General features: G+C 41.3%; 2 protein-coding genes and 1 long non-coding RNA gene across 12 annotated transcripts in view; 2 read left to right on the top strand and 1 right to left on the bottom strand.

Annotated features, from left to right (window-relative positions):
* The window catches only part of LOC310826186 (tigger transposable element-derived protein 1-like), a 1,677,490-nt gene that overhangs the window by 449,914 nt on the left and 1,213,335 nt on the right, over window positions 1–14,241 (top strand). The window lies entirely within an intron of this gene.
* Window positions 1–14,241, top strand: part of CACNA1C (calcium voltage-gated channel subunit alpha1 C) — a gene marked incomplete at its 5' end in the record, with an annotated part of 442,620 nt that overhangs the window by 351,733 nt on the left and 76,646 nt on the right. For all 9 annotated transcript variants that reach the window (XM_083699782.1, XM_083699784.1, XM_083699786.1 and 6 more), the window contains 7 exons: window positions 3,186–3,273; window positions 4,199–4,306; window positions 7,784–7,836; window positions 7,940–8,086; window positions 8,578–8,779; window positions 11,900–12,058; window positions 13,132–13,242. In XM_083699782.1, coding sequence (XP_083555908.1) covers window positions 3,186–3,273; window positions 4,199–4,306; window positions 7,784–7,836; window positions 7,940–8,086; window positions 8,578–8,779; window positions 11,900–12,058; window positions 13,132–13,242 — 868 coding nt within the window. The remainder of the gene's footprint in view (window positions 1–3,185; window positions 3,274–4,198; window positions 4,307–7,783; window positions 7,837–7,939; window positions 8,087–8,577; window positions 8,780–11,899; window positions 12,059–13,131; window positions 13,243–14,241) is intronic.
* Window positions 8,679–14,241, bottom strand: part of LOC310826291 — a 99,941-nt gene continuing 94,378 nt past the window's right edge. Inside the window, exon 4 of one of the 2 annotated variants that reach the window (XR_014555684.1) lies at window positions 8,679–8,764. This is a non-coding gene — a long non-coding RNA (uncharacterized lncRNA). Of the gene's footprint in view, window positions 8,765–10,158; window positions 10,492–14,241 lie in introns of those variants that run through there. The other variant, XR_014555685.1, reaches the window with a different exon arrangement.

Raw genomic sequence — 14,241 nt, 5'->3', positions numbered from 1 at the left:
CCAGAGCATGGATAACCGAGGTCAAGCTATCATCACCCAGGAACAGACTTAGTTGGCAAATCTGCCACAGAAGCTGCTTGAGACTCCATTGGCAATCTGGAATACAGGAGTATTCCCAGAGTACAAACCTGTTTCTTAAAGGGAAGTTCAACCCTTCCCAGAACAGTTTTACATCAGACATGAGACCAATTACACAAAGCACTTCTGCCTTACCAGGATTCAGCCTCATTTTTTTGGCAACTATGCAGTCCATTACTGCTTCCAGACACCTTTCCGACACCTTCATAGCCTCTCCTGATTCTGATGAAATGGGCAGATAAGAGTACCTTGTCATCAGTTTACTTATGGCACCATGCTCCAAATCACTGTATGACACCTAGATGTTGAATTGCTCTGTGTGTGTGTGTGCACGCACGTGTGTGTGTAGCAGTGTAGCCAGCACCAGGCAGGTGTACAGCAATTTTATCTCTTCCTATTTATTTAAGCATAGGTTATTTGTACTGTGACACCAGGACTCCACAATACTTTAATTTTTTTGCAGTTTTAAGGTTCAAGCTGTGATTGCTGTGCTAAACCTTTGCTCAGTTCCACAAAAACAGCATAAGCAGAAAGTATGTGGGAATGGCTACCTCACAAATAAGTGACATCAGTGTAGCACATTGCCATAGTGTCATAGTGTATTGAAGGTGATAGTGGGGCAGGGGAGGAACATTCCATATATTAACAGTTTTGGGATAGCTGCTGGAAGCTTCAGACAACACACAGATTGCTTCTTTTGCCATGTGGTCATGGCAAAATATTTTGAGAGTGCAAATAATTATAAATGCACAATAAAAAGGATGTCTGGCAAAGGTCCCAAATCAGCTAAATAACACACTTATGCAAGACCTCAGTATTATGTTTTTATATGTGTTGGAAGCCATACAGAGTGGCTTGGGAAACCCAGACAGATGAGCAATGTCTTCTTCTTCTTCTTCATTTATTTATTTTATTATAAAATGGAAATAGATATTACCCCTTTCTCCATTTTTTTCATTGTGCAAAATGGCAACTAAGGCTTACATTTTTGTGTTTTTGTGAATTTTTTAAAAAGCTGTACAGCCTCATGCATGTACACCTGCATGCATGCTCAGAACAGAAGAAGCCACTGGAGAGCATGGGAGGAGTGACTGAGGGGAGTGGGGGAACCCACATTCCAGATACATTCTGTCAAGCTCCTTCCATTGGTGTGTACAGCAAGTGCAAAATACCAATGCATATCCATGACTGAAAAAAATGGGAATGTGTGGAAGCTAACATATCAAATGTGCACACAGAAAAACCAGACCTTCGCGACCCATTTGCAATATAAAAACCCCATCTGAAAGCACACTTAGCTGCAATAAGACTTGCAAACTAGGGGTTTGGACCAAAAGCTTCATGGAAAATGTGGGTGTTGAGGAGGGTTTCACTCAGACCTTATCAGTTTGTGGGGCTACCTTTGAAGGTGACCCAGAAACTGCAACTAATCCACAATGCGGCAGCTAGACTGGTGACTGGGGGCAGCCGCCAAGACCACATAACACCGGTCTTGAAAGACCTACATTGGCTCCCAGTACGTTTCTGAGCACAATTCAAAGTGTTGGTGTTGATGTTTAAAGCCCTAAACAGCCTCGGCCCAGTATACCTGAAGGAGCGCCTCCACCCCCATCATTCTGCCCGGACGCTGAGGTCCAGTGCCAAGGGCCTTCTGGCGGTTCCCTCATTGTGAGAAGCAAAGCTACAGGGAACCAGGCAGAGGGCCTTCTCAGTAGTGGCGCCCGCCCTGTGGAATGCCCTCCCATCAGATGTCAAAGAGATAAACAACTACCTGACATTCAGAAGACATCTGAAGGCTGCCCTGTTCAGGGACATTTTTAATGTGTGACATCTTAGTGTATTTTTGGTTTTTGTTGGAAGCTGCCCAAGGTGGCTAGGGAAACCCAGCCAGATGGGTGGGGTTCAAATAAATTATTGTTATTATTGTTGTTATTATTATTATTAGTCATGGATCATAGTTTTTGCTGAGATGACAGAGAGGGCATGGAAATGAAGGAGGGCAGGATGAAGGAGGGAACAAGGACACAAGAGAAAGTGGATTATAGAACAGCAAGAAAGTTGCCTCTTCAACATACTGACCTAGCTCTATCAGCCTCTTGAAGTGAGCAGGGACTAAGCTGTGTCTATACTGGTTCTGTAGTACTTAGTTCTAGGCAGAAGCAAGCTGTAGGCTGAGTGAAGCGCCTTTAAAAGCACAAGTCACTGGAGAGTTAACTGACATGCTGCTTTCTCTGAATTGGCATTTTGGTGAAGTGCTTCATAGCACTATTATATTACACTGCCCTGCGATGACTGCAGCTTGGCACCATTTTGGTAATATGTCTGCATTGCATTTGGCAGCCTGTTCCGTCTAAAGGAGTCCCTATTTCCCCCTTTTTGTCAACACAATATTCTGTATTCAGTTCAACAACAGAGTAGCCAACAGTTACTTCCCCTACCCCCCAGTGACTTACTCATAAATTCAGTATCTAAACTAGTAGACTACTAAATTGCAGAAAAAGAAAGTGCACAATTCCGTTAAAAATTAAGGCTTGGGACAATATAAATGTCAAAAGAATAAGTTAATGCTACTGTGAAATATTCCCACCTTCATTAGCCACCATGGTACATTTGCCTTGCAGCAATCAAATGAACAAAGACTGTTGCCAGGACCCATAAACTATTAAATAATAAGATGTCACATTCAAGGTTTATGAATTATTAAAAAACATAAGTATACCAAAGCATATAATTCTTCTATCACAAATTGAATTGCTTGTATTTTAGGTTATTTAAATAGGTATACCATGTTGCCACATTTTTTTTGTCTCTATAGTACAGTATCTAGCTAGTCAATGGAAATGCTATGGAGAAAGTTTTGTGTCTTTTGTTAATGCTAGTCATATATTCTGTAAACATTTCTCTGAAGAGAACAACCTAGAAGAAAGGTAGTATGATGTAGCAGATAGTGGGGTAGCATTGATCAGTGAGATCTGGGTTCGAGTTCTGCACAGACATAAATTATAAGTTGTAATGCACATTGAACTTCAACTAAAGGCCACTATTAGTCCATAGATTATTCCCACAAGAATTGTAAAGCTTGATCTCGTACTGCTGTTCTTTTCCAGGTCTAGTGCCATCAACGTAGTGAAGATACTACGAGTCTTGCGAGTTCTCAGACCACTGAGAGCTATCAACAGAGCCAAAGGATTAAAGGTTAGAAGACATATAAAGATTAGATGTTAACTTGCTTTATGTGGCTTTACATCACTAGAGCAAGTAGATGAATAAATTGGTTTTCCATTCTCCTGATTTTAGTGGGATATAATGCATATCTTTGCTGTGCATAGACAATGACCAAGGGTTCGTTGTGGGTGAAAGCTGATTTTGTCCTCAAGGCAACATTGTATTTTTCATTTCTTCATAAGCATTAATGACAGCCTGCCATTTTTATTACAGAAAGCAGAGGGCATATTTAAGGGCATCACTATAGTGGGTTTAACACTAGCTGCTGGGGTAAAAGTTTGGTTTTGCTCCATCTTAACATCTTTCCAAGATTTCAATCTACTTACTTTGTCTCAAAGAATTCAGTGAGAGCTATTCTACTCTGGTTCCATTTCTTTATGATCCTGGAATATGGCAGAACCTTGGAAACTGGCTTTTGAGTAGCAGCATGTCCAGCAGTGTGACAGAAGAGGGGAGAATCTGTGTACTATTGCAAGGATTTGTGTATTCCTGTGTACTGCTCAGGATCCCAGCCAGTGTGGACTTGGCCATCCTATGATGGGGCAAAACTGTTCCTCCCTCCTACACCCAACACACACACTTTGGGGTCTGATGCAGCTCATGGGTTCAATTTGCCACAACTACCACTGCTTTGGAGACATAGTGTCATCCAGCTGTAGGAAAGACAGACAGTTCTACCTATTGTGGCATAGCGAGGATAACGACACTTGCTTTTGGTTTGCAAGTGCACAGTCTACAGACCATGGATTTCCTTTTCTATTTCATAGAGATACCATGTGGACTTACAGGAAGATGACAATATAACAAGATTACATTCATTCATTTATTTACATCAAATCCTAATACCATTTAAAAAGCAACCATTTAACTCACTCGTTTCTGTCTTTCTTTGCAGCATGTGGTTCAGTGCGTGTTTGTAGCCATACGTACCATAGGGAACATTGTGATTGTCACCACGCTGTTGCAGTTCATGTTTGCCTGCATTGGAGTCCAGTTGTTCAAGGTATATGCTCTGGAACCTATTTCTCACTTTTTCCTCATTAGTTATTGGAAAACAAGTTGCAGATGTTGGGGCGGAGGGCGGAGGTGAAGCATAGCCTGGTACTCTGCATATATTCAGTATTGCCTCACTGGAATATTAAAGTGACTTACCTGGTTACCTTAAACTTGGTAAAGTAGAGTGTCTGGATGTTCATCTTTGGATCAAGATTTAGAATTAGGGTCAAGCCCAAATTATTCCCTTTCCTGTTATCTTAGACCAGGGATTGCCAATCCAGGGTTCATGGGTGCCAGACTAGTGGCCCCTCTGTATTTCTTTTCTTTTTAATGGTGGGCACTTCCATCACCTGTGGAGGGATTTTTCTGAATGCCAGGAGGGAGTGCCCAAGTATGCTCTGTGTGTGAGAGAGATTAAAAGAGATGCACTGGGGCAGAGAGTGAGACAGAGGTGTGTGTGGGACAGGGAGAGAGATGTAGGCTTATGTGGTCTGCGAGAGATGTATACAGTGTGTGGGTGTGGGAGAGGGAGAGAGGTGTGTGTGGTGTGTGATCCGTTAAGAGAGGGAGGGAAAGATACACTTGGGCAGAAAGGGAGAGGTGAATGTGTATATGTGAAGTGTATTAGTGTGTGGGAGAGATGCATGTGTCTGTGACCTGTGTGTAGTCAGAGTGTGCAAGAGAGATAGTATGTGCTGTGGCCACCTTGTTTACTTTTCCTGGTGCTGATGAATGCTTCCTATTGTTACTGGAGAACAACAGCATTACTTTGTGTGTGGAGGGGGGTGGAATTAACATGAGATCTCCACTGACATGTCCAGAAGGACATAGGTGACTTCCCATGGCAAGCATGAGGTTGTATGACTGTGTGTGTGTGTGTGTGTGTGTGAGAGAGAGAGAGAGAGAGAGAGAGAGAGAGAGAGAGAGAAAAGAAGAAGAAGAAGAAGAAGAAGAAGAAGAAGAAGAAGAAGAAGAAGAAGAAGAAGTTGTTGCTGTACACTCTCTAATTTTTAGTTATGCCATGCCCCCCCCCCCCAGCAGCCATTTTTTGACTGGCACTCACAGGATTTTCTCAGAATTCAAAATGTGCCCACTGTTCCAAAAAGGTTGGTGAACACTAGCTTTGATTCCTTCCCTTTTGCAGCCATTTTCCAGGAAACATTTTTATCATGTTTCAAATGCCCCTATTGTTTTCAGAAACATCTACATACATTATTTGAACATATTGGGGGCAGGCGGAATAGAGATGTGCATGTTTGCTCCACCATCACTGTGCCCCCTGCAACAGTTCCACTTCATAAGATATTCCTTCAGACCTTTACTGAACAAATAGAGGCAGTTGGGAGAGCATGTAATATGGTAGATAGATGTCGCCCACCTTTCCCCTTAACAAAGGATGTCTAAAAGTTATGAATTCAGGGAAGGGTCTCTGAAATAGGAGGTGCACCACATAATTTAGAATATTTGCTTTTAGAATAAAAGATATTGAGTCTTATGCGATCTTCAAGTTTGGGAATAAAACAAACCTAAAGAATATATTCCTTGACAAATTAGTAAATGCAAAAAATTAAGTCAGTGTAAACACAATGTATTTCTATAGGATCTGTTGATCCGTGATGGAAGCATGAGCTCAACCATTTTAAAAAGTTGATTTCTTAAAGATGCAAAGGAAAGGTCAAGTTTGTTTTCACTATAGGCACATTTTTGTTTTAATGAACAATATTAAAAAACCTCAAACTTGCAGTAACTACTGCTGAACAAGTGTATTGGCAAGGCAGCTACAGCAACGGCTTACCTCTCCATAATGGTATGGGAGAACGCCTCTCCTAGTCCCAGAGGGGAGGAGTTGTGAGCGGGAGCAGCTTCCTGCAGTGGCAGGGAGGCGTATTCGGCTGGTGGGCGGGGTTTGGCTGCATTTAAGCAGCCACAGCAGCGTTCTGACCCCAGTCGGTTCCTGCTTGCATTGGCTCTCCCTCCCTCCCTCCCTCCCTTTTAGGTCAGCTTCCTCTGCGTATTGACCTTGCTATGGACTTCGGTTGGTTGACTTTTTTATCCATTTGGCAAATTGGCACCAGCCTCTTGGTTTTTTCGCCTACCTCGTAGCAACTCGTCACAACTTTTTTGGTATTGGTGGTTAGGCATTGGGATATATGTACTGTGTTGGAGGATTGGGTATGGCCATCATCTACCCCTCCTCTTTTGGGTATTCCGTTAAAGGAATCCGGCAGTCATGGATTCTGTCCGATGGCCTGCTGATGGTGACATGACCCTTGGTGATGTCATCGGGAAGCTTCCAGTTGTATTTGCATCAACACGCTCCTCCCACTGGTTGTTAACCCCTGAATTGGCTCCCCGCTGAGCGGGGTGGAGTCATATATTGCTGTTTTATCCAAAGCCAATACCACTCACATGCTGTAACCAATAAAGTTGTGGCCTAATTTTGCCCTTTAACCTAAAATAATGTGTCTTTGTGACTTATTATAATCCTATGTGGGTGGCAGGTCCTCGACTCACAATGTGATGCTAATGACCAATACCTAAGATGAAGGTCTAGCAGGCTTACATGTTGAGCCTACTGCTTTATGGAAGTGAGTCACTGGCAACTTACACCCACCAAGAGTGATGCCTCAGTGCCTTCCAAATGGACTGTGTCAGAAAGATTTTGGCACAACATGACAGGTCAAAATATCAAACAAAAAAGTGCTCTATCAAATCCACATTCCCAGCATATTCACACTTAATATCTCAGTGACAGCTACACTGGTTTGGTCATGTACACAGAATGGAAGATTGCAGCATCCCCAAGCACATGCTTCCGGTACTAGGCCTGTTGGCAGACTAACTCTCTGTTACGAAGGTGTCTGCAAACGTAACAGGAAGGCTGGCAATAATAACCTTGTTGTATGGGAAACACTTGTAGATGATCACAGTGCCTGGAGACAGGCAGTCAGGTTGTGTATCCACAGCAGTGACCAGTTGAGGAATGACCACTGGGAGGAGTGCAGAGAGTAGAAACACCATGGTGTACCTGTAGCAGAAAAACTGGATACCTCCTTCTGTCCCACCTGTAATAAAACCTGTCTCTCCCATATTGGTCTCTACAGCCACAGCAGGCACTTGTAATTCTCAAACGGTTTGACTTTACCCCTAAAGGCACACCCTTTCATTGTCTTCTGAGACAGACTGGTGCTATCAACTACTACCACCGCCAACTTAACTAGACTCTACTCTAACCCATCTGTGTTGTGATGTCCCACAAACAGGCTCTGTGACTTAGTTCAAAAATCAAATGGAAGGAAATCAATATAAGGAAAGAGATATGGCCTTGGTCCAAACAATGTGGTGGGCAGGGCAATAGCTACATATATTTAACATTTAAAATGCTAATAGATAAAGAAAACACAAAGCAATTATTTTTTCATGTGACACTAAAAATCAGTGATCAGTAATTAATGGTGATTTTTCTGTTTTTATCCTCGTCCAGGGCAAACTATATAGTTGCACTGATAGCTCCAAGCAAACAGAAGCAGAGTGCAGGTGAGCGCATCATCTCTGATCAGCATTCCATATTAACTGGACCTAATGCAAAAAACTCATTGCTGTATATTTGTTTCTCCCTTTTCCTTCCTTCTCTTAACAGGGGCAATTTTATCACCTACAAGGATGGAGAAGTGTCTCAACCAATTATCCAGGCTCGAAGTTGGGAGAACAGCAAATTTGATTTTGACAATGTCCTCACTGCCATGATGGCCCTCTTCACTGTTTCAACATTTGAAGGCTGGCCAGAGTGAGTACATAAGGCTAATTCATAAAACCATTTTTATTTGTTGGACTCAAAAGGAGCCTTGAGAATGCATCAGCATGAACAAATTATATCGTCTTAGTTCAACCCCCTTTTTCAAAAGCTCTACAAGAGATTATGACTTTCATTTTTGACACTTAATGAAGCATTCACAAGACAGGTTCAATATGCCAAAACCTGGAAACTTTCTATGTTCAGATATTGCCTTCTTATGCATGCTTCTAGCAGCTCAGGAAGTATCCTGGATGACAGCAGGGATCATTCTTTTATCTTGGGATGCTTCCGTACTTGTTGTCTGAAACTGGTAACACAGACTGTACAGTTCAAGGTACTCCTATACTCGTTGCTGTCAGCCTTGTGATTTGCAGAGTCTAGTGTGGACAGAAGCACTCCTCAGATCAGTGTACCCAATCCCTGCAGCTAGGGGCTCCTGGAAGTGCCCTTAGTGTCTGTCTTGGGTTCTCTCCTTTTTTTAGACTGCTGTACCGATCCATTGATTCCCATATGGAAGATGTGGGGCCCATTTATAACCACAGGGTGGAGATCTCTATTTTCTTCATTATCTACATCATCATCATCGCTTTCTTCATGATGAACATCTTCGTTGGTTTCGTCATCGTCACTTTTCAGGAGCAAGGAGAGCAGGAGTACAAGAACTGTGAACTGGACAAGAACCAGGTAATTTAAGTGCTCCATGGTGTGGCCAAAGAAATAAAATACATTCTTTTAGTAGGTAAAATTCTTCTAATATGTAAAGTAATGTTTTTGATAGAAGCTAATGTGCAAGCCTAATTCTGATGCCACATATCTTTAAACAAGTTGATGGTTCTGTTCACTGAGGAAAGAAAGTTCCTTGTGGGAAATTTTGGTTGGAAGGTGAAGAGATATATTTGATTTTATACCCTGCCCTTCCTCCCAAAGGAGCCCAGGGCAGTTAACACACGTTTTTGAAATTTTCCTGAAAGTCAGTAATGACGGAACAGACTCATCTCACTAGGGAGGGCATTCCACAAATGGGAAATGGCCAGTAAAAAGGTCCTGTTATGGGTCAATATCTATGACGAATCAACACCAACCAGATAGCCCTCACCTTCAGTGGCAGCATCTCCCACAAGGCCTCAGTTCCTAGGGTTGCCCTACATCCAGAATTTTCCGGACATAGCCAGGATTTGACTCTTGGATTTGACCAACTCAGGCGGAAATTGCTTAAATGTCCGGGAAAATCCGGACGTATGGCAAACCATGACAAAAGTATAGATATCCTTTAAAATAGCTCAAAACTCTCTCAACAACTTTTGTGTCTGGATTTTCACTTTTTGAAATATGGAAACCCTTTCAGTTGCCATTTATAGGGTCTGATATGGTCCTTATGGTACTTGGGTCCTAAGTCATTTAGGGCTTTATATGCTAATACCTTGAGTTGGGCATAGTAGCTAAGTGGCAGCCAGTGTAGCTTTGAGGACTGGTGACACATGGTCCCATCAGGCTGCCCCCCCCCTTGCCAGCCTATCAGCTGCGTTCTACACCACCTGCATTCTGCAACTTAGAGATCCAAGAGAGTCCATGTTGCACTTCAGCCTTCTTTCATTGACTGTCTTCTTGGGAGAAAATAGCATTTTTGTAGCTCAAAAGTGTGTTTATGGAAATATATTCTTATAACAAACTCAGCTGATGAGTGCCAACAGGATTCGAGTCAAAACAGCCACTGAGAAACAAGAGCATGGTGGAGGAACCCTGAGGATTGCAGGTGTATAATAAAGCTAATAAAGAGTGGAATGGAGTATCCTGGAGTATGGCTGGCTGACTGGCTGGAACGCTGTATAGAAATATTCCTGTTAGAATGTGAATATACAATGCATCATCTTGTTGCAGGTCCCAAATGCAAACATATTTGAGCCATCACCAACTTATTGTAGACACATACTGGGTTGTAGTCAACTACCTGTTACAGTGGTACCTCGGGTTAAGTACTTAATTCGTTCCGGAGGTCCGTTCTTAACCTGAAACTGTTCTTAATCTGAAGCACCACTTTAGCTAATGGGGTCTCCTGCTGCTGCTGCGCCGCAGGAGCACAATTTCTGTTCTCATTCTGAAGCAAAGTTCTTAACCCGAGGTACTCTTTCTGGGTTAGCGGAGTCTGTAACCTGAAGCGTATGTAACCCGAGGTACCACTGTACTTAGAGGAGACCCATTGAAATTAATTGTCATCTTCCTGGTTTGTCGCTGACTACGACGGAGCGCAGATCTAGCCCTCTGGGGAAGGTATGAGCTTTGCGGGGGATAGAGGTCTCACAAAGGCGCTGTGGACCCCAAAACCCCCGAAAGGATTTGTTTTGGGTGCACAGGATCTGGCTGCGCTCTGGGCGATCTCTCCTGTCTCCTGGATCGCTCTGTAAAGAGTGAAGAAGAAAGACAGGATTGAGGTGCAAGTGCTGGGATCCATCACTATCTCCACAAAGTGAAGTCTCTGGCTCTGAGTGGATTTAGCGGCAGGCTTTTCAGAACATAAAAAGCCGAAATTTAAACAGAAGATTTAAATTTTGAACGATTTGGATTGATTTGGAAAATATTCAGTGTGAGATGGGATGAAAAAAGGAAGTCCTCCCCAGCTGTGCTGAGACATAATTTGCTTGGAGCTTTTCTATAAATCTTAAAGTTACTTTTAAACTTTCCCTGCTAAGTGGACCTTTTTGTAAATTAATTCCACCCGTCCCCGATATAATGGAAGATGGAGTTTGCTTTATTTTAAGTTTTCTCTTTTTATTTTTTGCTATTTTGATAAAACTTTGATAAATACTGTTTTACTCCACAATTGATATACTTTCTGACTGGCAAGACCAGGAGTTAAAAACTGGCAAACTGTCCCTTATTGCTTCTCTCCTGCCCCATCCTTGGGGAGGCTACAGTGAGATTGGAGAGGGGGTGCCACACAGAGTATTTTCCAATTTGCATTTTAAAGCCTTTTGATCAATCAGATCTATCGGCAGACTGTGATTTTATCTGAGCTATCTTGGAAATATTTTTCTTTCTTTTTTTACCACCTCCTCCCCTTTTGTCCCATTTTAAGTTAAATACAACCCACTGGTTTTTCATATTTGTTTTTCAAAATTTATATGATGTAACCTATGGATAGTGGCAGCTCTTGTTTAAAAGTGTGGATAGAGCACCCCCAAATTCCTCCTACTCCTAAAGAGGTATCTCCTGGATTCTTACATATGATGCATACAAGTTCTTGTCACAGCTTGATTTTTTAGTGTGAGAAACTGATTACCACCAGTGATAATTTCCAGAAGAATAGCATTAGTCAGTTGTAGCAAAAATAACAGTACATCTTATGACTCCTTAAAGACTGACAATTTATCTAGGGTTGCCATGTTTTGAAGAGCAAAAAAGAGGACACTATGACAGCCATTCAAAGCAAATACATGCAATCTGTCTCAAATTTTACCCCTGAAAGAAGGGATGTGTCCTGGAAAAAGAGGACACATGGCAACCCCCCCCCCAAAATTATAGCATAACTTCTTGTGGAATGCTGAGTAGCAGTCTCATTGGTTACATCTGGCACAATGAACTTAGCCATGGTAAGTCATTTTATTATCTACGATACCACAAGGCTCTGTTATTATTAAGCTGTGCTATATTTACAAAAACACCAACTTGCAATGGTCTTTTGCTATCACCTACCCTAGAGGACAGGAGCCTCTGTTTTGAAAATTTATGATCTAAAAGATTGAGTTGAATTGTACAGAAATTTTTTGTCACACAAGTATCATCTAACCCACTGTTCTTTCTTAACAGCGCCAGTGTGTGGAATATGCCCTGAAGGCCCGCCCCCTTCGGAGATATATCCCCAAAAACCAGTACCAGTACAAAGTGTGGTATGTGGTGAATTCCACCTATTTTGAATATTTGATGTTCATCCTCATCCTGCTGAACACCATCTGCCTGGCCATGCAGGTAGGTCTGAAGTCAAAAGGAATTGCATTGTGGTTGGAATATTCATTGTGCAGGAAAACATTCTTCCTGACTTGAATAGCTTGCTGGAAATGGGGAATATTTAGAATCTCCTGTAAAAGCTGTTTTAACTTGTTGCTTGCTATGGATTAGAGCTGTGATTAGAAATAACACTTATTGGCTATGACATTAGCAGTTGTCACATATTCTGATAACTGAGGTGTGTGTTTTTTAAAAAATAACTATAGTGTTGTCTACTAGATATATAATTGTGGGCAACAAGGTGGTATATAGGTATTTGAGGGTAGAGAGTTGAGTATAGTGCTGGAGAACAATAATCAAGAACGAAGTTCCCCATGAGTGATGTAGTATATAGGCTGGAAAAACCTCAGGTCAAATTTTACCCAGTTTAAACTCAGGAAGTAACTTTCAGCAAACTACTGTTCTTTCAACCACAGCCCTCTCACTATAATATGAGGATAATAATACTACCCTACTGTATGGAGTCAATGGGTTGTTCTAAAGTTAACTGAGATGAAAAGTGTTTTATACATTTGAAATGAGTTGTATTGTAATTATTGGTATGGTTTTAATAGAGTTTAAATGTATATACTTATAGTTCAAATTCTATCAATGTTTAATTGTTTATTCATTATATTTTTCTATGTTTTTAGCTATTCTTAATTTTTTCTTTAAGCCACCTATAGTCCCTGTCAGGAGAAAAGGCTGAGGATAAATTATTATTATTATTATTATTATTATTATTATTATTATTATTATTACTATTTATACTTTGCCCATGGTTGCTAGAAGTACCACTCAGACAGTGCATTGGCTTTCTCACCATGAAGGCAAGAAAGAAGAAAAAAAAACCTCCAGGCTTCTAAAGAGGTCATCATATTGCAGTAGATAGAAAACCACACTCTGTGCTGTGAATTAATTAAAAGATAAAGGAATCACAAACCACTGGCGATGAGAACCTCTTTAGAAAACAGATAGAAAGGCAAAGGTGAATATGTGTACAATCCAAACAATATGCTTTTCAAAAATGAGAAATGAGGTGACTTGTTTTTCAGCACTATGGTCAGAGTTGCATCTTCAAAGAAGCAATGAACATCCTCAACATGCTCTTCACTGGTCTCTTCACCGTCGAGATGGTTCTGAAATTAATTGCCTTCAAACCCAAGGTAGCTATTGCCTCTCAGGTTTTCTCTCTGTTCATTGTCCTGTGGGGTCAAAGGGAGAACAGGAGGATTTGGAATGAGGTAATAAACCTGGAATTATCTCCCACTGTTCCATCATCTGTTCAGGAGATGGACTTGTGCAGTTGTTGTCTGGACTGGAGTCTCAATCTGTGCTTGGAGGAGCCTTTCATTCTTGTGTTAAGCATAGGGATAGAATAGCCATGCCTCTTAGGAATACAAAATTCCAGCGATTATTCATAGTATTTACTCTAGAGCTGGGCCATAATTCAGTATTTTCACATCTACATATCATACAGTACCGTCTTTAAGGCAGAGAGCCCCACAAGGTGACATTTCCCATATAATTTTTAAAATGGTTTTTTGAGAATGCCTGCAACATGGTAAAATAACTACATCTGGAAAACATTTATTTTTCAAGACGTTTGTTTGTTTACACGGGGTCCTACTGAGTGTGGGTCTCTTTAAAGACCAGTCTTCCATATGAATATTGAAGGAAACTACTGCCTCATGCTCATTTATTCAGCTCCAAAATAAATGTGTGACTTAGCCCCTAGACTTTGAAGTTTGTTGCATAGCTGGTATTGGCCAGAGAAGGTTATACGTCGGGCCCATAATCATAATATATTTTGTCTCTATGCATTTGAAAGGTTTCTACTTGTAAGTATTTCATCCCTGATTTTGGGAAGCCTTTTTGTACTACACCAGTAGAAATGTGTTTTGTCTATGAACTGATAAACAGGAAGCTCTTCATTTGCATTTGAATAGTAGATTTTAAATTACAGTCAGTAACAGGTTTTTATAGATTGTTATGGAGCTGGATTTTACTTTTCATATACACTTATGGTTCATCATGCTCTGTAAGACTGACATCCAAGTTTGTGTGAGAGTGAATATCCTACTATTTCCTAGGATACTGCAGATAAGAAGAAACTGTGGGTGTGAGTTCCTGGGACTATTGAGAGGAGTGTGCCTGTTATTAAA

Source organism: Podarcis gaigeae, assembly GCF_964106915.1.
Source record: "Podarcis gaigeae genome assembly, chromosome: 10".
Taxonomy (NCBI): Eukaryota; Metazoa; Chordata; class Lepidosauria; order Squamata; family Lacertidae; genus Podarcis; species Podarcis gaigeae.
The sequence above is the reverse complement of the archived record's forward strand: the minus strand, read 5'-3'. Positions and strand labels throughout refer to the sequence as shown.